Source organism: Ursus arctos, chromosome X (genome assembly GCF_023065955.2).
Source record: "Ursus arctos isolate Adak ecotype North America chromosome X, UrsArc2.0, whole genome shotgun sequence".
In the NCBI taxonomy this organism is placed as follows: domain Eukaryota; kingdom Metazoa; phylum Chordata; class Mammalia; order Carnivora; family Ursidae; genus Ursus; species Ursus arctos.
This window is the reverse complement of record NC_079873.1, coordinates 106,948,263-106,973,606: the sequence shown is the minus strand read 5'-3', so window position 1 is coordinate 106,973,606 and position 25,344 is coordinate 106,948,263. Positions and strand designations below refer to the sequence as shown.

Genomic DNA, 25,344 nt, shown 5'->3' with positions numbered 1-25,344 from the left:
GGCTGGGAGAGAAGGGTGAGGACGCAGCAATCCACGCCCTCCCCCTGCACCCCACCCAATTCACAAGGAGCTCAGATCGGGGGTTGGTCCCTCTGTCCAGGGGCAGGAGTCCACTCTTTGTCCCTAAGGTGCTCACGTTTACTTTCGGCAGGTGCTGGAACTATCCCTTCTCCTATCCTCAGCATGCATCCTGCAGAACAACGCCACCACCCCGCGGAGACCCAGGGGAGAAAGTGGGGTGCTTACTTTTCTTGACTCCCAGCCTGGCCTCGCAGGACTGACCACCGGGGCAGGACTTCATTTGGGACCCCTATGTCTGCGTGGGGGTCTGCTCAGTCCTCCCTCAGAGTCTTGGGGCTCCACCCTCTGCTGACCTGAGGCCACAATCCTCAGACCAAGGCTCTCACCTCCCTCAGACCCTGGGTGCAGAAGTCAAGAACACTTCAGATGTTCCCCCCAGCTTGGGGGACATCCAAGAAGGAGCCCACGGGCAACAAAATCACTGTCTGTTTTAGGCTCTAAGGTCCTCAACGCTCACCCTGCATCCCTCGGGGACTGCCCTGTGCTGTCCCCAGTCCTTTCCCCTCTGACAGCCCCACGCATCCGTGAGATCCAAGGCCAAGTGTGGGGGTGCGACAGCTGCCCTATGGCCTCCCGTCGGTGACTCTGTTCTGGGGTCCAGGGTCCACGCAGTTCTCCCTGAGGGTTCTCGCCTTGACTTCGGGAGGATTTGACCTTCCCTGCTGCTGACCCTGATCTGCCTCTTACCCGAACCCCCAGACGCTCTATGACCCGGATGTGGAAGTCTGGACATGCCACTTGTCCTCTTCCCGCTCAGGGGCTTCCCAGGCCTGATGCTGTTCTGGGGTTCAGGGTCGCTCATGTGCTCCCACCGGGTCCTCGCATCCAGTCCCCTTAGCCCCTGCCCCTCGTTTTTTAAACCATGGCCCCCGCTTCTGTCAGACCTGGATGCGGACGTCCTGACACACTGCCTGTGGACTTGGCACCAACACGCCTCACAGGGCTGACAGCAGGGGCAGGTTTCAGTGCGCTGTCCCTGTTCTGGAGTCCAGGTCCCTCCCTGAGTCCTCCCTCAGGGATCTTAGCTTGAGCCTCAGCACATCTTGTGTTCCTCTCTCTGCTGTCTCCAGGCCTGTTCCCTCAGACCAAAGCCCTCGCTGCCCTGAGAACCATGGGAAACGATCCTGGATGGCACATCAGGCAACAAAGGCCAGGGATTCCCTGAGATGGGTTCCTTCGGGTCACTTAGGCCTATCCTCTATTGCCCACCTGCACTCCCTGGATGGCCTGTGCCTTCATCCCTGCATCTGAAGGCCGCTCCTTACAACAAGCTCTCAGTGTCTCTGGGACCCAGAGCCGAAGTCAGGACACGCCTCATGTCATGCTTGTCCCACTCAAGGGCCTCCCAGGACTGATTCCCTACTGGGCCCAGGGTCCCTCTGTCCTCCCTCTGGTCCTCACCTTGACTCCCGACAGAAGCTGGGCCCTCCCAGCCTTCCGACCTGAGGCCGTGCTCCTTACCGCACGCCTCCTGACTCCTGAGACCCAGAATCGGATCTGCAGGCTCGCTATGCATCCCCATGGCCCCCAGGGATCTTCCTGGACTGACACTATGGCCCCACCCCTGGGAGATCTCCTCTGTCCTCCCTCAGAGTTCATAGCTTGACTCGGGTTACTGCCTAGGCCCTCTCCTCTGCACACCGGAGGGAGGCCCTGCTCCTTCCACCCAGGCCCCCAGGGTCTCTGACACTGGGGATGCAAAAGTCCTGACTCACCACCTCCAATCCCCCCTGCACGGACCTTCCCTCACTGCCTCTGTGCTGGGGTCCAGCGTCCTTCAGTCTTCCCTCTGCATCCTCAGCATGAAGCCCAGCAGGCCATGGGGTCTCCCCTCTGCCCACCTGAGCATTGGCTCCTTTCACCAGGTCCCCAGTCTCTCGGGAGACCCGGATGCACCAGTCCAGCCACACTGGCCTCGTTTCCCCATCGCGCCCAGGGGCCTTCCTGGACTGACACTAGGGCCTGACCTCTGTGAGCTCCCCTCTGTCCTCCCTCAGGGTTCATACCTTGACGCCCATAAGCGCCTGGGCCCTCGCCTCTAAAGACCTGAGATCTGCTCCTTACGACAGGCCCTTTATCACTCGGACACCCAGATGCAGAAGTCAAGACTCACCACGTGTTCCCATCCCGCACCAGGGGCCTTCATAGCAACCCTGTGCTAGGAACCAGGGTCTCTCAGTCCTCCCTCTGCATCCTCACATTGAAGCCCAGCAGGACCTGGGCCCTCCCCTCTGTCCACCGGATGGAAGACAGACTTCTTCCTCCGAGGCCCCCATTCTCTCGGGAGACCACGTTGCCGAAGTCCGGCCCCAGTGGCGGCGTGTTCCCATCCCGCCCGGTAGGCTCCCTAGACTGCCATCCTAGGCGGACTTCTGCCAGGGTCCCCTCTGTCCTCCGTTATGGTTCATCCCTGGTCTCCTCTCGATTCGCGCCAGGACCCTCCCCTCTGCCCACCTGAGCTTTGGCTCCCTCCATCAGGCGTTTAATCTCTCAGAGACCCGTATGCGGAAGTCCAGACTCACCACGTGTTCCCATCCGCGCCCCCCCCCCCCGCGCATTGCCCCCGCCCCCCCCCCGCCCATGTATCTTCTATGACTGACTCTGCTGGGGTCCAGCGACCAGCAGTCCTCCCTCTGCATCCTCACCACGATGCCCAGCAGGACCTGGGTCCTCCCTTCTGCCTACCTGAGCATCCGCTCCTTCCATCAGGCCTTTAGTCTCTCAGAGACCCGTATGTGGAACTCCTGACTCACCACGTGGACCCACCTTCCCCTCCCCCCCCCCCCCGGTGGACCTTCCCTGACTGCTGGTGTCTAGTGTCCCGCAGTCCTCCCTCTGTATCCTCACCACGACACCCAATAGGACCTGGGTCCTCCCCTTGCCCACCTGAGGGAGTCCCTGGTCCTTCCACCAAGGCCCCCAGTCTCTCGGGAGACCTGGATGCACCAGTCCCGCCCCATCGGCCATGTGTCCCTATCCCTCCCAGGGGCCTTCCCGGTCTGACCCTGGGGCCCGACCGCGCTGAGGTCCCCTCTGTCCCCGGCTTCTATGTCCGTGGGTCCTGCCCCCGATCCGTCCCCACGCGGTCCCTACCTGGACTCCCTGGGCCTGCCTCTGCCCCTGCCCCTTCCCGACCTGGCATCCTTCCGCTCTGAGCAAGGTCCTATGCTCCCTCAGACCCCCGAGGTGCATTTCACCAGACGCCCTCTGTGGCCACCCTCCCTAGGGACCCCCAGGGCCCGGCCGCGCCAGGAACCCAGTGCCTGGACCGAAGCGGGGGAGGGTGGGCCGCACACTTCTCCCTCAGGTCCCACCACCCGCTCCAGGGAGGGCCTGGGCCCGTCCCTCTGGGGACCTGTGGCCACTGTCCTGGGCCCCGGTGGGAGGGGCGCAGCCGGACGACGCTGCCCCTGCCCGCGGTCTCTCGGGGCTACCGGCAGGGGCCACCTGGCTCCTGGGCGCCCCACCCCCACCCCCCACCGCCAGTGTGCTCCCTCACGGGTGGGTCTACCTGCACGCCTCGCCTCAGCTGACCAAGATCCCGCCTCCCTCACGCGGAGGTCGTCGCCGCTCTCAGAGCTCTGAGGCGGAAGTCGGAGCTCGTCACTTCCGGACCCCTTAGGAAGGGGTCCCCTAGGGCCGCCAGCACGTCGGGCGGCGATGGGTTCCGGCGAGGGGGAGGTGGGGGAGGAGAGGGGAACGGGCAGGGCCGGGGTCCCCCGGTCCTCCCTGGTCTCCTTACCTGGACTCGGGCAGGCAGGGTTGGAGCCTGTCCGCCTCACAACCAGTCTCGCACCCACCCCACCACTTCCTTAACAGGGAGGCAGAGAGTGGAGTCTGGCTACTGTCACCACGCAGGTTCCTGGTGACCAGCTGCACAGAAGCCATCACGGCGCCCCTCTGTTCTCCCCAGACACCCAGACCGGGCCAGGGGCATTTGCACTGCAGTGCTCGCCCCGGGAGCCACACCCCGTCACCCTGCTTCCCCTTCTTCTGCAGGGCTCAGGGCACCCCTCCCCACCTTCCTGCCAACACTGTGGCTGCTGGACACAGTCCCCTATGCCTGGGACGTGTCCTGCTTCTCCTGGTGTCCTCACTGCTCACCCACAGTGCCTTCCAGAGAGCAGAGCTCAGCCACTGGCTGGCAATCAAGGCGAGCAGGGCTCCCTCTGCGCTGACAGGAGGTTTCTCCTCCTTTCTTGAAGAACCAAGCCAATGCAGGAGCACACATCTGCGTGTGCCTTTAGCATTTGCACAGTGACAGACAGCAAAGCATCAGAAGCAAGAACCAACAAACTTTCCCTTTTATTTCTCTATTTCCTGACCCCATCACTTCACTCCTCCTTTTTTCACCTTTTCAACCCATCCTTAGACCAATGCCCTGTGATTTTGGTCCAGAGCCCAAAGAAGGAGGCAAGGGGTCCCACCTGGTTTCCAGGACATGACAAAACTCTTAACTCTTGAACTGGGTAAGGACAAATGCTGTGTGTGTGTGGGGGGGGGGGGGATGTCACTCACACACTCAGCCGCCGAAGCGGATGAAACCTTCTATGCCAAGGAACCCCACTGGAGAGCTTCCTCGAGGACACCAAGCTCTGCATGTGGGAGTCATCACAGAGAACAGCCCCCTCCCATCCCCCCCAAGGAGGCTCCTTGCCCCGCTTTCTTCTCCCAACCCTCCCTGGCCCTGCACTCCTTAGAAAGCCCAGGGCTGCCTCTTCACACACACACACACACACACACACACACACACACACACACACACAGTAACAGGAAAGAACCAGCAAGCAGCCTCACTTCCCGCCCAGCATCCCGCAGGAGAATCTGTTGGCCCCACCAAAGCCTGGAAAGGGCCTGGCCACCCCTGGGACTCAGGCCCCCTCTTCCTCATCGCTCACAGACTCTTCACACAGGGCCAGGGACGAAGGCTGCTGCCCGCGACTGACCCGCAGCAAATACTCCAGCACTTGGAACTTGCTGGTTTCAGCATAGGCCCTGGGACCCCACAGGAACTCGTAGCGGGCAGGGTCGCTGCCGGGCACCTGCCGGTACTCCACGTACCCTTCCTGCACCCAGACATTGGTGAGGAGCTCCCTGGGCTCCCCGTAGATGACGTGCTCCCTGCTGGCGTACACCCCCATGACCCCCAGCACTTCCCACACCTTCTCCTCCGGGGCACAGTCGCCCTCCAGGACGATCACCCCCAAGAGCACCACCAGGAGGCCGGTCTTGGGCATGCCCTGCTCACCACTCGGCAACCCACCGCAGGTGAGGCCCAGGACGGTGACCAGGACGTAGGAGTGGTCGCTGGGGTCCACCTCCTTCACATCCACGCCAAAGACCAGCCGCATGCACTCGGACGCTTGGCCGAAGATCACGGGGAAGGCGTCCTGGTAGTCGTTGCCGACCACCTCCAGCATCTCTGCCTGGCTGGTGCGCTGCTGGGTGAGATACTTGAGCACCAGGAACGCCACCAGGTCAGCAGCCTTCCCCTGGAGTGTGTCCTGGAGCAGGGGCTGGGCTTCCTCGGGCTCCTCCCAGCCGCTCGACCCCCTCCTCATCTGGGCTGCTGGAGCCATGGTGGGGCTGGCCCCATGCAGTGGCTGCCAGGCCAGTGGGGGAGGGGCAGGCACTCTGAGGGCTCTGGGGAGCACTGGGGCCCCCAGCAGCAGACCCCTCCTCCGGAGGGCCCAGAAACAGGGCAGAGCAGGAGATGCGAGAGGGGCTGGACTGGGAGGAGGCAGAGGCTGAGGAGGAGGGACATGGGCCCCCCTCCTCCCCAGCCCCGGACAGCTGTGCCTCCACCAGGCTCTGGGCCGGGACTGGGTCTTCCTCCAGCTGCCAGAGCTCACTCCTCCGACCCAGGGACATGGCGCCTGTCGGGCTGAACCTGAAGACAGAGGTGGGATGGCTCCTCAGAGTCCAGCCGGCCTGCAGAGGCCTGAGGTCCCAGAGCTGACAGTGGGCTGCTTCCTGCTTAGGAGAGGATGGGAAGGGCAAGCCCCTGGGTCCTCACCTTGACCTGTGGCACTCCCCTGCGCCTCCCCTGCTCTGTGACCTTAGGGACTCCTGCCTCAGGCAGAGACCTCGACTCTGAGTTCTTGAAGCCCCTGGAGGAGAAAGGGAGGGGCACCTCAGGGTGCAGACAGGAGGGCTGGGTCGGACTCTGTGAGGTCCCCACCAGTCCAGGCTGGGTGGCCCCCTCCTTGGCCTCTCAAGAGGCGGCTATTTCCCCTGCCAGAGCCTGGGCCCCACCCAACGTGGGACTGAGGCCAAAGGATCACAGCAAGGCCACGCAGCCCTGAGACTCCACAGAAGGTAAGCTAGGAGGCCCACATCTGGCCACAACTGCCAAAGGTCCACAGGGCTTGTCACGGATGTCCAGGGATGGCCAGGCTCGGGGTTCCATCTGTGCTGGGATGGGTGTGCCTCTTGCTCGATACCTTGACCCCACGGAAGGCCTGGGAAAACTCTCACCCGCCCTGTGCTGAGGCCTCATCTCCGGAGGACGCCAGAGGGAAAAATCAATTAGCCCACCATTTCCTGTCTCCCCATGGCTGAGAGAAGTAGCAGGGCAAGCCTGGTCCCTAGGGATCCTGCTGTGGGAGGCATGCCCTCATTTCTCACCTCCATCCCCACCAGGGCCAGGGCCAGGGCCAGGGCCAAGGTCCCTGCCTCCCCCACTGACTAGAGTCCAGACCCTCAGGCCCAGGCCCAGGCCCTCCCCTCCCTGAGACCAGGGATCTGGAGAGGAGGAGGGGCTCAGCCCAACAGGCTCCACCCAGGGTTCCCAGGGTTCTCAGGTAGGGCCTGGCCAGATTTCTAGGCCATCTCCTCCTTTTCCTGAGGGGTGGGTTCGGACCCAGCCCCTCCTCTCTCAGGGGTCCCCCACATGGATTCTTGGCAGTACCAGGGACTCCTGTGTGTCTCCCAGGAGGGCTTCCTCAGATGACCTGACTGAGACCTCTCCCAGCATGGTCCTCTCGTGCCTGAGGGCTGGGAGAGAAGGGTGAGGACGCAGCAATCCACGCCCTCCCCCTGCACCCCACCCAATTCACAAGGAGCTCAGATCGGGGGTTGGTCCCTCTGTCCAGGGGCAGGAGTCCACTCTTTGTCCCTAAGGTGCTCACGTTTACTTTCGGCAGGTGCTGGAACTATCCCTTCTCCTATCCTCAGCATGCATCCTGCAGAACAACGCCACCACCCCGCGGAGACCCAGGGGAGAAAGTGGGGTGCTTACTTTTCTTGACTCCCAGCCTGGCCTCGCAGGACTGACCACCGGGGCAGGACTTCATTTGGGACCCCTATGTCTGCGTGGGGGTCTGCTCAGTCCTCCCTCAGAGTCTTGGGGCTCCACCCTCTGCTGACCTGAGGCCACAATCCTCAGACCAAGGCTCTCACCTCCCTCAGACCCTGGGTGCAGAAGTCAAGAACACTTCAGATGTTCCCCCCAGCTTGGGGGACATCCAAGAAGGAGCCCACGGGCAACAAAATCACTGTCTGTTTTAGGCTCTAAGGTCCTCAACGCTCACCCTGCATCCCTCGGGACTGCCCTGTGCTGTCCCCAGTCCTTTCCCCTCTGACAGCCCCACGCATCCGTGAGATCCAAGGCCAAGTGTGGGGGTGCGACAGCTGCCCTATGGCCTCCCGTCGGTGACTCTGTTCTGGGGTCCAGGGTCCACGCAGTTCTCCCTGAGGGTTCTCGCCTTGACTTCGGGAGGATTTGACCTTCCCTGCTGCTGACCCTGATCTGCCTCTTACCCGAACCCCCAGACGCTCTATGACCCGGATGTGGAAGTCTGGACATGCCACTTGTCCTCTTCCCGCTCAGGGGCTTCCCAGGCCTGATGCTGTTCTGGGGTTCAGGGTCGCTCATGTCCTCCCACCGGGTCCTCGCATCCAGTCCCCTTAGCCCCTGCCCCTCGTTTTTTAAACCATGGCCCCCGCTTCTGTCAGACCTGGATGCGGACGTCCTGACACACTGCCTGTGGACTTGGCACCAACACGCCTCACAGGGCTGACAGCAGGGGCAGGTTTCAGTGCGCTGTCCCTGTTCTGGAGTCCAGGTCCCTCCCTGAGTCCTCCCTCAGGGATCTTAGCTTGAGCCTCAGCACATCTTGTGTTCCTCTCTCTGCTGTCTCCAGGCCTGTTCCCTCAGACCAAAGCCCTCGCTGCCCTGAGAACCATGGGAAACGATCCTGGATGGCACATCAGGCAACAAAGGCCAGGGATTCCCTGAGATGGGTTCCTTCGGGTCACTTAGGCCTATCCTCTATTGCCCACCTGCACTCCCTGGATGGCCTGTGCCTTCATCCCTGCATCTGAAGGCCGCTCCTTACAACAAGCTCTCAGTGTCTCTGGGACCCAGAGCCGAAGTCAGGACACGCCTCATGTCATGCTTGTCCCACTCAAGGGCCTCCCAGGACTGATTCCCTACTGGGCCCAGGGTCCCTCTGTCCTCCCTCTGGTCCTCACCTTGACTCCCGACAGAAGCTGGGCCCTCCCAGCCTTCCGACCTGAGGCCGTGCTCCTTACCGCACGCCTCCTGACTCCTGAGACCCAGAATCGGATCTGCAGGCTCGCTATGCATCCCCATGGCCCCCAGGGATCTTCCTGGACTGACACTATGGCCCCACCCCTGGGAGATCTCCTCTGTCCTCCCTCAGAGTTCATAGCTTGACTCGGGTTACTGCCTAGGCCCTCTCCTCTGCACACCGGAGGGAGGCCCTGCTCCTTCCACCCAGGCCCCCAGGGTCTCTGACACTGGGGATGCAAAAGTCCTGACTCACCACCTCCAATCCCCCCTGCACGGACCTTCCCTCACTGCCTCTGTGCTGGGGTCCAGCGTCCTTCAGTCTTCCCTCTGCATCCTCAGCATGAAGCCCAGCAGGCCATGGGGTCTCCCCTCTGCCCACCTGAGCATTGGCTCCTTTCACCAGGTCCCCAGTCTCTCGGGAGACCCGGATGCACCAGTCCAGCCACACTGGCCTCGTTTCCCCATCGCGCCCAGGGGCCTTCCTGGACTGACACTAGGGCCTGACCTCTGTGAGTTCCCCTCTGTCCTCCCTCAGGGTTCATACCTTGACGCCCATAAGCGCCTGGGCCCTCGCCTCTAAAGACCTGAGATCTGCTCCTTACGACAGGCCCTTTATCACTCGGACACCCAGATGCAGAAGTCAAGACTCACCACGTGTTCCCATCCCGCACCAGGGGCCTTCATAGCAACCCTGTGCTAGGAACCAGGGTCTCTCAGTCCTCCCTCTGCATCCTCACATTGAAGCCCAGCAGGACCTGGGCCCTCCCCTCTGTCCACCGGATGGAAGACAGACTTCTTCCTCCGAGGCCCCCATTCTCTCGGGAGACCACGTTGCCGAAGTCCGGCCCCAGTGGCGGCGTGTTCCCATCCCGCCCGGTAGGCTCCCTAGACTGCCATCCTAGGCGGACTTCTGCCAGGGTCCCCTCTGTCCTCCGTTATGGTTCATCCCTGGTCTCCTCTCGATTCGCGCCAGGACCCTCCCCTCTGCCCACCTGACCTTTGGCTCCCTCCATCAGGCGTTTAATCTCTCAGAGACCCGTATGCGGAAGTCCAGACTCACCACGTGTTCCCATCCGCGCCCCCCCCCGCCCCCGCGGATTGCCCCCGCCCCCCCCCCCGACCATGTATCTTCTATGACTGACTCTGGTGGGGTCCAGCGACCAGCAGTCCTCCCTCTGCATCCTCACCACGATGCCCAGCAGGACCTGGGTCCTCCCTTCTGCCTACCTGAGCATCCGCTCCTTCCATCAGGCCTTTAGTCTCTCAGAGACCCGTATGTGGAACTCCTGACTCACCACGTGGACCCACCTTCCCCTCCCCCCCCCCCGGTGGACCTTCCCTGACTGCTGGTGTCTAGTGTCCCGCAGTCCTCCCTCTGTATCCTCACCACGACACCCAATAGGACCTGGGTCCTCCCCTTGCCCACCTGAGGGAGTCCCTGGTCCTTCCACCAAGGCCCCCAGTCTCTCGGGAGACCTGGATGCACCAGTCCCGCCCCATCGGCCATGTGTCCCTATCCCTCCCAGGGGCCTTCCCGGTCTGACCCTGGGGCCCGACCGCGCTGAGGTCCCCTCTGTCCCCGGCTTCTATGTCCGTGGGTCCTGCCCCCGATCCGTCCCCACGCGGTCCCTACCTGGACTCCCTGGGCCTGCCTCTGCCCCTGCCCCTTCCCGACCTGGCATCCTTCCGCTCTGACCAAGGTCCTAAGCTCCCTCAGACCCCCGAGGTGCATTTCACCAGACGCCCTCTGTGGCCACCCTCCCTAGGGACCCCCAGGGCCCGGCCGCGCCAGGAACCCAGTGCCTGGACCGAAGCGGGGGAGGGTGGGCCGCACAGTTCTCCCTCAGGTCCCACCACCCGCTCCAGGGAGGGCCTGGGCCCGTCCCTCTGGGGACCTGTGGCCACTGTCCTGGGCCCCGGCGGGAGGGGCGCAGCCGGACGACGCTGCCCCTGCCCGCGGTCTCTCGGGGCTACCGGCAGGGGCCACCTGGCTCCTGGGCGCCCCACCCCCACCCCCACCGCCAGTGTGCTCCCTCACGGGTGGGTCTACCTGCACGCCTCGCCTCAGCTGACCAAGATCCCGCCTCCCTCACGCGGAGGTCGTCGCCGCTCTCAGAGCTCTGAGGCGGAAGTCGGAGCTCGTCACTTCCGGACCCCTTAGGAAGGGGTCCCCTAGGGCCGCCAGCACGTCGGGCGGCGATGGGTTCCGGCGAGGGGGTAGGTGGGGGAGGAGAGGGGAACGGGCAGGGCCGGGGTCCCCCGGTCCTCCCTGGTCTCCTTACCTGGACTCGGGCAGGCAGGGTTGGAGCCTGTCCGCCTCACAACCAGTCTCGCACCCACCCCACCACTTCCTTAACAGGGAGGCAGAGAGTGGAGTCTGGCTACTGTCACCACGCAGGTTCCTGGTGACCAGCTGCACAGAAGCCATCACGGCGCCCCTCTGGTCTCCCCAGACACCCAGACCGGGCCAGGGGCATTTGCACTGCAGTGCTCGCCCCGGGAGCCACACCCCGTCACCCTGCTTCCCCTTCTTCTGCAGGGCTCAGGGCACCCCTCCCCACCTTCCTGCCAACACTGTGGCTGCTGGACACAGTCCCCTATGCCTGGGATGTGTCCTGCTTCTCCTGGTGTCCTCACTGCTCACCCACAGTGCCTTCCAGAGAGCAGAGCTCAGCCACTGGCTGGCAATCAAGGCGAGCAGGGCTCCCTCTGCGCTGACAGGAGGTTTCTCCTCCTTTCTTGAAGAACCAAGCCAATGCAGGAGCACACATCTGCGTGTGCCTTTAGCATTTGCACAGTGACAGACAGCAAAGCATCAGAAGCAAGAACCAACAAACTTTCCCTTTTATTTCTCTATTTCCTGAACCCATCACTTCACTCCTCCTTTTTTCACCTTTTCAACCCATCCTTAGACCAATGCCCTGTGATTTTGGTCCAGAGCCCAAAGAAGGAGGCAAGGGGTCCCACCTGGTTTCCAGGACATGACAAAACTCTTAACTCTTGAACTGGGTAAGGACAAATGCTGTGTGTGTGTGGGGGGGGGGATGTCACTCACACACTCAGCCGCCGAAGCGGATGAAACCTTCTATGCCAAGGAACCCCACTGGAGAGCTTCCTCGAGGACACCAAGCTCTGCATGTGGGAGTCATCACAGAGAACAGCCCCCTCCCATCCCCCCCAAGGAGGCTCCTTGCCCCGCTTTCTTCTCCCAACCCTCCCTGGCCCTGCACTCCTTAGAAAGCCCAGGGCTGCCTCTTCACACACACACACACACACACACACACACACACACACACACACAGTAACAGGAAAGAACCAGCAAGCAGCCTCACTTCCCGCCCAGCATCCCGCAGGAGAATCTGTTGGCCCCACCAAAGCCTGGAAAGGGCCTGGCCACCCCTGGGACTCAGGCCCCCTCTTCCTCATCGCTCACAGACTCTTCACACAGGGCCAGGGACGAAGGCTGCTGCCCGCGACTGACCCGCAGCAAATACTCCAGCACTTGGAACTTGCTGGTTTCAGCATAGGCCCTGGGACCGCACAGGAACTCGTAGCGGGCAGGGTCGCTGCCGGGCACCTGCCGGTACTCCACGTACCCTTCCTGCACCCAGACATTGGTGAGGAGCTCCCTGGGCTCCCCGTAGATGACGTGCTCCCTGCTGGCGTACACCCCCATGACCCCCAGCACTTCCCACACCTTCTCCTCCGGGGCACAGTCGCCCTCCAGGACGATCACCCCCAAGAGCACCACCAGGAGGCCGGTCTTGGGCATGCCCTGCTCACCACTCGGCAACCCACCGCAGGTGAGGCCCAGGACGGTGACCAGGACGTAGGAGTGGTCGCTGGGGTCCACCTCCTTCACATCCACGCCAAAGACCAGCCGCATGCACTCGGACGCTTGGCCGAAGATCACGGGGAAGGCGTCCTGGTAGTCGTTGCCGACCACCTCCAGCATCTCTGCCTGGCTGGTGCGCTGCTGGGTGAGATACTTGAGCACCAGGAACGCCACCAGGTCAGCAGCCTTCCCCTGGAGTGTGTCCTGGAGCAGGGGCTGGGCTTCCTCGGGCTCCTCCCAGCCGCTCGACCCCTCCTCATCTGGGCTGCTGGAGCCATGGTGGGGCTGGCCCCATGCAGTGGCTGCCAGGCCAGTGGGGGAGGGGCAGGCACTCTGAGGGCTCTGGGGAGCACTCGGGCCCCCAGCAGCAGACCCCTCCTCCGGAGGGCCCAGAAACAGGGCAGAGCAGGAGATGCGAGAGGGGCTGGACTGGGAGGAGGCAGAGGCTGAGGAGGAGGGACATGGGCCCCCCTCCTCCCCAGCCCCGGACAGCTGTGCCTCCACCAGGCTCTGGGCCGGGACTGGGTCTTCCTCCAGCTGCCAGAGCTCACTCCTCCGACCCAGGGACATGGCGCCTGTCGGGCTGAACCTGAAGACAGAGGTGGGATGGCTCCTCAGAGTCCAGCCGGCCTGCAGAGGCCTGAGGTCCCAGAGCTGACAGTGGGCTGCTTCCTGCTTAGGAGAGGATGGGAAGGGCAAGCCCCTGGGTCCTCACCTTGACCTGTGGCACTCCCCTGCGCCTCCCCTGCTCTGTGACCTTAGGGACTCCTGCCTCAGGCAGAGACCTCGACTCTGAGTTCTTGAAGCCCCTGGAGGAGAAAGGGAGGGGCACCTCAGGGTGCAGACAGGAGGGCTGGGTCGGACTCTGTGAGGTCCCCACCAGTCCAGGCTGGGTGGCCCCCTCCTTGGCCTCTCAAGAGGCGGCTATTTCCCCTGCCAGAGCCTGGGCCCCACCCAACGTGGGACTGAGGCCAAAGGATCACAGCAAGGCCACGCAGCCCTGAGACTCCACAGAAGGTAAGCTAGGAGGCCCACATCTGGCCACAACTGCCAAAGGTCCACAGGGCTTGTCACGGATGTCCAGGGATGGCCAGGCTCGGGGTTCCATCTGTGCTGGGATGGGTGTGCCTCTAGGTCGATACCTTGACCCCACGGAAGGCCTGGGAAAACTCTCACCCGCCCTGTGCTGAGGCCTCATCTCCGGAGGACGCCAGAGGGAAAAATCAATTAGCCCACCATTTCCTGTCTCCCCATGGCTGAGAGAAGTAGCAGGGCAAGCCTGGTCCCTAGGGATCCTGCTGTGGGAGGCATGCCCTCATTTCTCACCTCCATCCCCACCAGGGCCAGGGCCAGGGCCAGGGCCAAGGTCCCTGCCTCCCCCACTGACTAGAGTCCAGACCCTCAGGCCCAAGCCCAGGCCCTCCCCTCCCTGAGACCAGGGATCTGGAGAGGAGGAGGGGCTCAGCCCAACAGGCTCCACCCAGGGTTCCCAGGGTTCTCAGGTAGGGCCTGGCCAGATTTCTAGGCCATCTCCTCCTTTTCCTGAGGGGTGGGTTCGGACCCAGCCCCTCCTCTCTCAGGGGTCCCCACATGGATTCTTGGCAGTACCAGGGACTCCTGTGTGTCTCCCAGGAGGGCTTCCTCAGATGACCTGACTGAGACCTCTCCCAGCATGGTCCTCTCGTGCCTGAGGGCTGGGAGAGAAGGGTGAGGACGCAGCAATCCACGCCCTCCCCCTGCACCCCACCCAATTCACAAGGAGCTCAGATCGGGGGTTGGTCCCTCTGTCCAGGGGCAGGAGTCCACTCTTTGTCCCTAAGGTGCTCACGTTTACTTTCGGCAGGTGCTGGAACTATCCCTTCTCCTATCCTCAGCATGCATCCTGCAGAACAACGCCACCACCCCGCGGAGACCCAGGGGAGAAAGTGGGGTGCTTACTTTTCTTGACTCCCAGCCTGGCCTCGCAGGACTGACCACCGGGGCAGGACTTCATTTGGGACCCCTATGTCTGCGTGGGGGTCTGCTCAGTCCTCCCTCAGAGTCTTGGGGCTCCACCCTCTGCTGACCTGAGGCCACAATCCTCAGACCAAGGCTCTCACCTCCCTCAGACCCTGGGTGCAGAAGTCAAGAACACTTCAGATGTTCCCCCCAGCTTGGGGGACATCCAAGAAGGAGCCCACGGGCAACAAAATCACTGTCTGTTTTAGGCTCTAAGGTCCTCAGCGCTCACCCTGCATCCCTCGGGGACTGCCCTGTGCTGTCCCCAGTCCTTTCCCCTCTGACAGCCCCACGCATCCGTGAGATCCAAGGCCAAGTGTGGGGGTGCGACAGCTGCCCTATGGCCTCCCGTCGGTGACTCTGTTCTGGGGTCCAGGGTCCACGCAGTTCTCCCTGAGGGTTCTCGCCTTGACTTCGGGAGGATTTGACCTTCCCTGCTGCTGACCCTGATCTGCCTCTTACCCGAACCCCCAGACGCTCTATGACCCGGATGTGGAAGTCTGGACATGCCACTTGTCCTCTTCCCGCTCAGGGGCTTCCCAGGCCTGATGCTGTTCTGGGGTTCAGGGTCGCTCATGTCCTCCCACCGGGTCCTCGCATCCAGTCCCCTTAGCCCCTGCCCCTCGTTTTTTAAACCATGGCCCCCGCTTCTGTCAGACCTGGATGCGGACGTCCTGACACACTGCCTGTGGACTTGGCACCAACACGCCTCACAGGGCTGACAGCAGGGGCAGGTTTCAGTGCGCTGTCCCTGTTCTGGAGTCCAGGTCCCTCCCTGAGTCCTCCCTCAGGGATCTTAGCTTGAGCCTCAGCACATCTTGTGTTCCTCTCTCTGCTGTCTCCAGGCCTGTTCCCTCAGACCAAAGCCCTCGCTGCCCTGAGAACCATGGGAAACGATCCTGGATGGCACATCAGGCAACAAAGGCCAGGGATTCCCTGAGATGGGTTCCTTCGGGTCACTTAGGCCTATCCTCTATTGCCCACCTGCACTCCCTGGATGGCCTGTGCCTTCATCCCTGCATCTGAAGGCCGCTCCTTACAACAAGCTCTCAGTGTCTCTGGGACCCAGAGCCGAAGTCAGGACACGCCTCATGTCATGCTTGTCCCACTCAAGGGCCTCCCAGGACTGATTCCCTACTGGGCCCAGGGTCCCTCTGTCCTCCCTCTGGTCCTCACCTTGACTCCCGACAGAAGCTGGGCCCTCCCAGCCTTCCGACCTGAGGCCGTGCTCCTTACCGCACGCCTCCTGACTCCTGAGACCCAGAATCGGATCTGCAGGCTCGCTATGCATCCCCATGGCCCCCAGGGATCTTCCTGGACTGACACTATGGCCCCACCCCTGGGAGATCTCCTCTGTCCTCCCTCAGAGTTCATAGCTTGACTCGGGTTACTGCCTAGGCCCTCTCCTCTGCACACCGGAGGGAGGCCCTGCTCCTTCCACCCAGGCCCCCAGGGTCTCTGACACTGGGGATGCAAAAGTCCTGACTCACCACCTCCAATCCCCCCTGCACGGACCTTCCCTCACTGCCTCTGTGCTGGGGTCCAGCGTCCTTCAGTCTTCCCTCTGCATCCTCAGCATGAAGCCCAGCAGGCCATGGGGTCTCCCCTCTGCCCACCTGAGCATTGGCTCCTTTCACCAGGTCCCCAGTCTCTCGGGAGACCCGGATGCACCAGTCCAGCCACACTGGCCTCGTTTCCCCATCGCGCCCAGGGGCCTTCCTGGACTGACACTAGGGCCTGACCTCTGTGAGTTCCCCTCTGTCCTCCCTCAGGGTTCATACCTTGACGCCCATAAGCGCCTGGGCCCTCGCCTCTAAAGACCTGAGATCTGCTCCTTACGACAGGCCCTTTATCACTCGGACACCCAGATGCAGAAGTCAAGACTCACCACGTGTTCCCATCCCGCACCAGGGGCCTTCATAGCAACCCTGTGCTAGGAACCAGGGTCTCTCAGTCCTCCCTCTGCATCCTCACATTGAAGCCCAGCAGGACCTGGGCCCTCCCCTCTGTCCACCGGATGGAAGACAGACTTCTTCCTCCGAGGCCCCCATTCTCTCGGGAGACCACGTTGCCGAAGTCCGGCCCCAGTGGCGGCGTGTTCCCATCCCGCCCGGTAGGCTCCCTAGACTGCCATCCTAGGCGGACTTCTGCCAGGGTCCCCTCTGTCCTCCGTTATGGTTCATCCCTGGTCTCCTCTCGATTCGCGCCAGGACCCTCCCCTCTGCCCACCTGAGCTTTGGCTCCCTCCATCAGGCGTTTAATCTCTCAGAGACCCGTATGCGGAAGTCCAGACTCACCACGTGTTCCCATCCGCGCCCCCCCCCCCCCGCGCATTGCCCCCGCCCCCCCCCGCCCATGTATCTTCTATGACTGACTCTGCTGGGGTCCAGCGACCAGCAGTCCTCCCTCTGCATCCTCACCACGATGCCCAGCAGGACCTGGGCCCTCCCTTCTGCCTACCTGAGCATCCGCTCCTTCCATCAGGCCTTTAGTCTCTCAGAGACCCGTATGTGGAACTCCTGACTCACCACGTGGACCCACCTTCCCCTCCCCCCCCCGGTGGACCTTCCCTGACTGCTGGTGTCTAGTGTCCCGCAGTCCTCCCTCTGTATCCTCACCACGACGCCCAGTAGGACCTGGGTCCTCCCCTTGCCCACCTGAGGGAGTCCCTGGTCCTTCCACCAAGGCCCCCAGTCTCTCCGGAGACCTGGATGCACCAGTCCCGCCCCATCGGCCATGTGTCCCTATCCCTCCCAGGGGCCTTCCCGGTCTGACCCTGGGGCCCGACCGCGCTGAGGTCCCCTCTGTCCCCCGGCTTCTATGTCCGTGGGTCCTGCCCCCGATCCGTCCCCACGCGGTCCCTACCTGGACTCCCTGGGCCTGCCTCTGCCCCTGCCCCTTCCCGACCTGGCATCCTTCCGCTCTGACCAAGGTCCTAAGCTCCCTCAGACCCCCGAGGTGCATTTCACCAGACGCCCTCTGTGGCCACCCTCCCTAGGGACCCCCAGGGCCCGGCCGCGCCAGGAACCCAGTGCCTGGACCGAAGCGGGGGAGGGTGGGCCGCACACTTCTCCCTCAGGTCCCACCACCCGCTCCAGGGAGGGCCTGGGCCCGTCCCTCTGGGGACCTGTGGCCACTGTCCTGGGCCCCGGCGGGAGGGGCGCAGCCGGACGACGCTGCCCCTGCCCGCGGTCTCTCGGGGCTACCGGCAGGGGCCACCTGGCTCCTGGGCGCCCCACCCCCACCGCCAGTGTGCTCCCTCACGGGTGGGTCTACCTGCATGCCTCGCCTCAGCTGACCAAGATCCCGCCTCCCTCACGCGGAGGTCGTCGCCGCTCTCAGAGCTCTGAGGCGGAAGTCGGAGCTCGTCACTTCCGGACCCCTTAGGAAGGGGTCCCCTAGGGCCGCCAGCACGTCGGGCGGCGATGGGTTCCGGCGAGGGGGTAGGTGGGGGAGGAGAGGGGAACGGGCAGGGCCGGGGTCCCCCGGTCCTCCCTGGTCTCCTTACCTGGACTCGGGCAGGCAGGGTTGAAGCCTCTCCGCCTCACAACCAGTCTCGCACCCACCCCACCACTTCCTTAACAGGGAGGCAGAGAGTGGAGTCTGGCTACTGTCACCACGCAGGTTCCTGGTGACCAGCTGCACAGAAGCCATCACGGCGCCCCTCTGGTCTCCCCAGACACCCAGACCGGGCCAGGGGCATTTGCACTGCAGTGCTCGCCCCGGGAGCCACACCCCGTCACCCTGCTTCCCCTTCTTCTGCAGGGCTCAGGGCACCCCTCCCCACCTTCCTGCCAACACTGTGGCTGCTGGACACAGTCCCCTATGCCTGGGACGTGTCCTGCTTCTCCTGGTGTCCTCACTGCTCACCCACAGTGCCTTCCAGAGAGCAGAGCTCAGCCACTGGCTGGCAATCAAGGCGAGCAGGGCTCCCTCTGCGCTGACAGGAGGTTTCTCCTCCTTTCTTGAAGAACCAAGCCAATGCAGGAGCACACATCTGCGTGTGCCTTTAGCATTTGCACAGTGACAGACAGCAAAGCATCAGAAGCAAGAACCAACAAACGTTCCCTTTTATTTCTCTATTTCCTGACCCCATCACTTCACTCCTCCTTTTTTCACCTTTTCAACCCATCCTTAGACCAATGCCCTGTGATTTTGGTCCAGAGCCCAAAGAAGGAGGCAAGGGGTCCCACCTGGTTTCCAGGACATGACAAAACTCTTAACTCTTGAACTGGGTAAGGACAAATGCTGTGTGTGGGGGGGGGGGCGGATGTCACTCACACACTCAGCCGCCGAAGCGGATGAAACCTTCTATGCCAAGGAACCCCACTGGAGAGCTTCCTCGAGGACACCAAGCTCTGCATGTGGGAGTACAGAGAACAGCCCCCTCCCATCCCCCCCAAGGAGGCTCCTTGCCCCGCTTTCTTCTCCCAACCCTCCCTGGCCCTGCACTCCTTAGAAAGCCCAGGGCTGCCTCTTCACACACACACACACACACACACACACACACACACACACACACAGTAACAGGAAAGAACCAGCAAGCAGCCTCACTTCCCGCCCAGCATCCCGCAGGAGAATCTGTTGGCCCCACCAAAGCCTGGAAAGGGCCTGGCCACCCCTGGGACTCAGGCCCCCTCTTCCTCATCGCTCACAGACTCTTCACACAGGGCCAGGGACGAAGGCTGCTGCCCGCGACTGACCCGCAGCAAATACTCCAGCACTTGGAACTTGCTGGTTTCAGCATAGGCCCTGGGACCCCACAGGAACTCGTAGCGGGCAGGGTCGCTGCCGGGCACCTGCCGGTACTCCACGTACCCTTCCTGCACCCAGACATTGGTGAGGAGCTCCCTGGGCTCCCCGTAGATGACGTGCTCCCTGCTGGCGTACACCCCCATGACCCCCAGCACTTCCCACACCTTCTCCTCCGGGGCACAGTCGCCCTCCAGGACGATCACCCCCAAGAGCACCACCAGGAGGCCGGTCTTGGGCATGCCCTGCTCACCACTCGGCAACCCACCGCAGGTGAGGCCCAGGACGGTGACCAGGACGTAGGAGTGGTCGCTGGGGTCCACCTCCTTCACATCCACGCCAAAGACCAGCCGCATGCACTCGGACGCTTGGCCGAAGATCACGGGGAAGGCGTCCTGGTAGTCGTTGCCGACCACCTCCAGCATCTCTGCCTGGCTGGTGCGCTGCTGGGTGAGATACTTGAGCACCAGGAACGCCACCAGGTCAGCAGCCTTCCCCTGGAGTGTGTCCTGGAGCAGGGGCTGGGCTTCCTCGGGCTCCTCCCAGCCGCTCGACCCCTCCTCATCTGGGCTGCTGGAGCCATGGTGGGGCTGGCCCCATGCAGTGGCTGCCAGGCCAGTGGGGGAGGGGCAGGCACTCTGAGGGCTCTGGGGAGCACTCGGGCCCCCAGCAGCAGACCCCTCCTCCGGAGGGCCCAGAAACAGGGCAGAGCAGGAGATGCGAGAGGGGCTGGACTGGGAGGAGGCAGAGGCTGAGGAGGAGGGACATGGGCCCCCCTCCTCCCCAGCCCCGGACAGCTGTGCCTCCACCAGGCTCTGGGCCGGGACTGGGTCTTCCTCCAGCTGCCAGAGCTCACTCCTCCGACCCAGGGACATGGCGCCTGTCGGGCTGAACCTGAAGACAGAGGTGGGATGGCTCCTCAGAGTCCAGCCGGCCTGCAGAGGCCTGAGGTCCCAGAGCTGACAGTGGGCTGCTTCCTGCTTAGGAGAGGATGGGAAGGGCAAGCCCCTGGGTCCTCACCTTGACCTGTGGCACTCCCCTGCGCCTCCCCTGCTCTGTGACCTTAGGGACTCCTGCCTCAGGCAGAGACCTCGACTCTGAGTTCTTGAAGCCCCTGGAGGAGAAAGGGAGGGGCACCTCAGGGTGCAGACAGGAGGGCTGGGTCGGACTCTGTGAGGTCCCCACCAGTCCAGGCTGGGTGGCCCCCTCCTTGGCCTCTCAAGAGGCGGCTATTTCCCCTGCCAGAGCCTGGGCCCCACCCAACGTGGGACTGAGGCCAAAGGATCACAGCAAGGCCACGCAGCCCTGAGACTCCACAGAAGGTAAGCTAGGAGGCCCACATCTGGCCACAACTGCCAAAGGTCCACAGGGCTTGTCACGGATGTCCAGGGATGGCCAGGCTCGGGGTTCCATCTGTGCTGGGATGGGTGTGCCTCTAGGTCGATACCTTGACCCCATGGAAGGCCTGGGAAAACTCTCACCCGCCCTGTGCTGAGGCCTCATCTCCGGAGGACGCCAGAGGGAAAAATCAATTAGCCCACCATTTCCTGTCTCCCCATGGCTGAGAGAAGTAGCAGGGCAAGCCTGGTCCCTAGGGATCCTGCTGTGGGAGGCATGCCCTCATTTCTCACCTCCATCCCCACCAGGGCCAGGGCCAGGGCCAGGGCCAAGGTCCCTGCCTCCCCCACTGACTAGAGTCCAGACCCTCAGGCCCAGGCCCAGGCCCTCCCCTCCCTGAGACCAGGGATCTGGAGAGGAGGAGGGGCTCAGCCCAACAGGCTCCACCCAGGGTTCCCAGGGTTCTCAGGTAGGGCCTGGCCAGATTTCTAGGCCATCTCCTCCTTTTCCTGAGGGGTGGGTTCGGACCCAGCCCCTCCTCTCTCAGGGGTCCCCACATGGATTCTTGGCAGTACCAGGGACTCCTGTGTGTCTCCCAGGAGGGCTTCCTCAGATGACCTGACTGAGACCTCTCCCAGCATGGTCCTCTCGTGCCTGAGGGCTGGGAGAGAAGGGTGAGGACGCAGCAATCCACGCCCTCCCCCTGCACCCCACCCAATTCACAAGGAGCTCAGATCGGGGGTTGGTCCCTCTGTCCAGGGGCAGGAGTCCACTCTTTGTCCCTAAGGTGCTCACGTTTACTTTCGGCAGGTGCTGGAACTATCCCTTCTCCTATCCTCAGCATGCATCCTGCAGAACAACGCCACCACCCCGCGGAGACCCAGGGGAGAAAGTGGGGTGCTTACTTTTCTTGACTCCCAGCCTGGCCTCGCAGGACTGACCACCGGGGCAGGACTTCATTTGGGACCCCTATGTCTGCGTGGGGGTCTGCTCAGTCCTCCCTCAGAGTCTTGGGGCTCCACCCTCTGCTGACCTGAGGCCACAATCCTCAGACCAAGGCTCTCACCTCCCTCAGACCCTGGGTGCAGAAGTCAAGAACACTTCAGATGTTCCCCCCAGCTTGGGGGACATCCAAGAAGGAGCCCACGGGCAACAAAATCACTGTCTGTTTTAGGCTCTAAGGTCCTCAACGCTCACCCTGCATCCCTCGGGGACTGCCCTGTGCTGTCCCCAGTCCTTTCCCCTCTGACAGCCCCACGCATCCGTGAGATCCAAGGCCAAGTGTGGGGGTGCGACAGCTGCCCTATGGCCTCCCGTCGGTGACTCTGTTCTGGGGTCCAGGGTCCACGCAGTTCTCCCTGAGGGTTCTCGCCTTGACTTCGGGAGGATTTGACCTTCCCTGCTGCTGACCCTGATCTGCCTCTTACCCGAACCCCCAGACGCTCTATGACCCGGATGTGGAAGTCTGGACATGCCACTTGTCCTCTTCCCGCTCAGGGGCTTCCCAGGCCTGATGCTGTTCTGGGGTTCAGGGTCGCTCATGTCCTCCCACCGGGTCCTCGCATCCAGTCCCATTAGCCCCTGCCCCTCGTTTTTTAAACCATGGCCCCCGCTTCTGTCAGACCTGGATGCGGACGTCCTGACACACTGCCTGTGGACTTGGCACCAACACGCCTCACAGGGCTGACAGCAGGGGCAGGTTTCAGTGCGCTGTCCCTGTTCTGGAGTCCAGGTCCCTCCCTGAGTCCTCCCTCAGGGATCTTAGCTTGAGCCTCAGCACATCTTGTGTTCCTCTCTCTGCTGTTTCCAGGCCTGTTCCCTCAGACCAAAGCCCTCACTGTCCTGAGAACCATGGGAAACGATCCTGCATGGCACATCCGGCAACAAAGGCCAGGGATTCCCTGAGATGGGTTCCTTCGGGTCACTTAGGCCTATCCTCTATTGCCCACCTGCACTCCCTGGATGGCCTGTGCCTTCATCCCTGCATCTGAAGGCCGCTCCTTACAACAAGCTCTCAGTGTCTCTGGGACCCAGAGCCGAAGTCAGGACACGCCTCATGTCATGCTTGTCCCACTCAAGGGCCTCCCAGGACTGATTCCCTACTGGGCCCAGGGTCCCTCTGTCCTCCCTCTGGTCCTCACCTTGACTCCCGACAGAAGCTGGGCCCTCCCAGCCTTCCAACCTGAGGCCGTGCTCCTTACCGCAGGCCTCCTGACTCCTGAGACCCAGAATCGGATCTGCAGGCTCGCTATGCATCCCCATGGCCCCCAGGGATCTTCCTGGACTGACACTATGGCCCCACCCCTGGGAGATCTCCTCTGTCCTCCCTCAGAGTTCATAGCTTGACTCGGGTTACTGCCTAGGCCCTCTCCTCTGCACACCAGAGGGAGGCCCTGCTCCTTCCACCCAGGCCCCCAGGGTCTCTGACACTGGGGATGCAAAAGTCCTGACTCACCACCTCCAATCCCCCCTGCACGGACCTTCCCTCACTGCCTCTGTGCTGGGGTCCAGCGTCCTTCAGTCTTCCCTCTGCATCCTCAGCATGAAGCCCAGCAGGCCATGGGGTCTCCCCTCTGCCCACCTGAGCATTGGCTCCTTTCACCAGGTCCCCAGTCTCTCGGGAGACCCGGATGCACCAGTCCAGCCACACTGGCCTCGTTTCCCCATCGTGCCCAGGGGCCTTCCTGGACTGACACTAGGGCCTGACCTCTGTGAGTTCCCCTCTGTCCTCCCACAGGGTTCATACCTTGACGCCGCCCATAAGCGCCTGGGCCCTCGCCTCTAAAGACCTGAGATCTGCTCCTTACGTCAGGCCCTTTGTTACTCAGACCCGCAGATCTGGAAGTCAAGATGACCACGTGTTCCCATCCCCCACCAGGGCCTTCCCTGACACCCTGTGTGCTAGGAACCAGGGTCTCTCTGTCCTCCGTCTGCATCCTCACATTGAAGCCCAACAGGGCCTGGGCCCTCCCCTCTGTCCACAGGACGGAAGACCTACTTCTTCCTCCGAGGCCCCCATTCTCTCGGGAGACCGAGTTGCGGAAATCCGGCCCCAGTGGCGGCGTGTTTCCATCCCGCCCGGTAGGCTCCCTAGACTGCCATCCTAGGTGGACTTCTGCCAGGGTCCCCTCTGTCCTCCATTATGGTTCAACACTTGTCTCCTCTCCCATTCGTGCCGGGCCCTCCCCTCTGCCCACCTGAGCATCATCTCCCTCCATCATGCGTTTAGTCTCTCGGAGACCCATATGCGGAAGTCCGGACTCCTCATGTGTTCCCATCTTCCTCCTCCCCCCATCCCACGGACCTTCCGTGACTGACTCTGTATTGGGGTCCAGCGTCCCACAGTCCTTCCTCTACATCCTCACCAGGACGCCCATTAGGCCCGGGGCCCTCCCCTTTGCCCACCCTAGGGAGGCCCTGCTCCTTCCACCAAGGCCCCCAGTGTCTCTGAGACCCGTATGCGGAAGTCCAGACTCACCATGTGTTCCCATCTCCCCCTCTCCCCCATGGACCTTCCCTGACTGACTGTATGCTGGGTTCCAGCGTCCCATAGTCCTCCCTCTGCATTCTCACCATGATACCCAGCAGTACCTGGGCCCTCCTCTCTGCCCACCTGAGCATCGGCTCCCTCCATCAGGCCTTTAGTCTCTCAGGGACCTGAAAGCGCAAGTGCGGACTCACCACGTGTTCCAATCTCCCCCCTCCCGCCCCCCGTTGACCTTCTCTGACTGACTCTGTGCTGGTGTCCAGCGTCCCGCAGTCCTCCCTCTGCATCCTCACCATGATGTCCAGCAGGACCTGGGCCCTCCCGTCTGTCCACTGGACGGAGGACCTACTTCTTTCTCCGAGGCCCCCATTCTCTCAGAAGACCGGGTTGCGCAAGTCCGGCCACAGTGGCGGCGTGTTCCCATCCCGCCCGGTAGGCTCCCTAGACTGCCATCCTAGGCAGACTTCTGCCAGAGTCCCCTCTGTCCTCCGTTATGGTTCATTCTTGGTCTCCTCTCCCGTTCGCACCAGGACCCTCCCCTCTCCCCTCCTGAGCTTTGGCTCACTCCATCAGGCGTTTAGTCTCTCAGAGACCCGTATGCGGAAGTCCGGACTCACCACGTGGACCCATCTTCCCCCCCCCCCCCCCGTGGACCTTCCCTGACTGACTGACTGGTGGGGTCTAGCATCCCGCAGTCCTCCCTCTGTATCCTCACCACGACACCCAGTAGGACCTGGGTCCTCCCCTTGCCCACCTGAGGGAGTCCCTGGTCCTTCCACCAAGGCCCCCAGTCTCTCCGGAGACCTGGATGTACCAGTCCCGCTCCACTGGGCACGTGTCCCTATCCCGCCCAGGGGCCTTCCCGGTCTGACCCTGGGGCCCGACCTCGGTGAGGTCACTTCTGTCCCCGGCTTCTGAGTCCGTGGGTCCTGCCCCCGATCCGTCCCCACTCGGTCCCTACCTGGACTCCCTGGGCCTGCCTCTGCCCCTGCCCCTTCCCGACCTGGCATCCTTCCCCTCTGACCAAGGTCCTAAGCTCCCTCAGACCCCCCAGGTGCATTTCACCAGACGCCCTCTGTGGCCACCCTCCCTAGGGACCCCCAGGGCCCGGTCGCGCCAGGAACCCAGTGCCTGGACCGAAGCGGGGGAGGGTGGGCCACACACTTCTCCCTCAGGTCCCACCACCCGCTCCAGGGAGGGCCTGGGCCCGTCCCTCTGGGGACCCGTGGCCACTGTCCTGGGCCCCGGCGGGAGGGGCGCAGCCGGACGACGCTGCCCCTGCCCGCGGTCTCTCGGGGCTACCGGCAGGGGCCACCT

At 62.9% G+C, this 25,344-nt stretch overlaps 3 protein-coding genes across 3 annotated transcripts; all 3 read right to left on the bottom strand.

Moving 5' to 3' along the window:
* Positions 1 to 4,952: 4,952 nt before the first annotated feature.
* On the bottom strand, positions 4,953 to 5,660 carry LOC130542681 (melanoma-associated antigen 10-like). The gene has a single exon (XM_057306876.1). It carries the CDS (start codon positions 5,658 to 5,660, stop codon positions 4,953 to 4,955), a length of 708 nt encoding a protein of 235 aa, XP_057162859.1.
* A 6,363-nt stretch (positions 5,661 to 12,023) lies between these two features.
* Positions 12,024 to 18,104, bottom strand: LOC125281778 (melanoma-associated antigen 4-like). Its single transcript, XM_048215442.1, has 3 exons — positions 17,959 to 18,104; positions 17,727 to 17,848; positions 12,024 to 12,754 (listed from the first exon to the last, which is right to left on the bottom strand). Exons 1-3 carry the CDS (start codon positions 18,102 to 18,104, stop codon positions 12,024 to 12,026), a joined length of 999 nt encoding a protein of 332 aa, XP_048071399.1.
* A 974-nt stretch (positions 18,105 to 19,078) lies between these two features.
* On the bottom strand, positions 19,079 to 20,077 carry LOC125281777 (melanoma-associated antigen 4-like). The gene is made up of 2 exons (XM_048215441.1): positions 19,975 to 20,077; positions 19,079 to 19,809 (listed from the first exon to the last, which is right to left on the bottom strand). The coding sequence occupies exons 1-2, from the start codon at positions 20,075 to 20,077 to the stop codon at positions 19,079 to 19,081; spliced, it is 834 nt and encodes a 277-aa protein (XP_048071398.1).
* Positions 20,078 to 25,344: the final 5,267 nt, after the last annotated feature.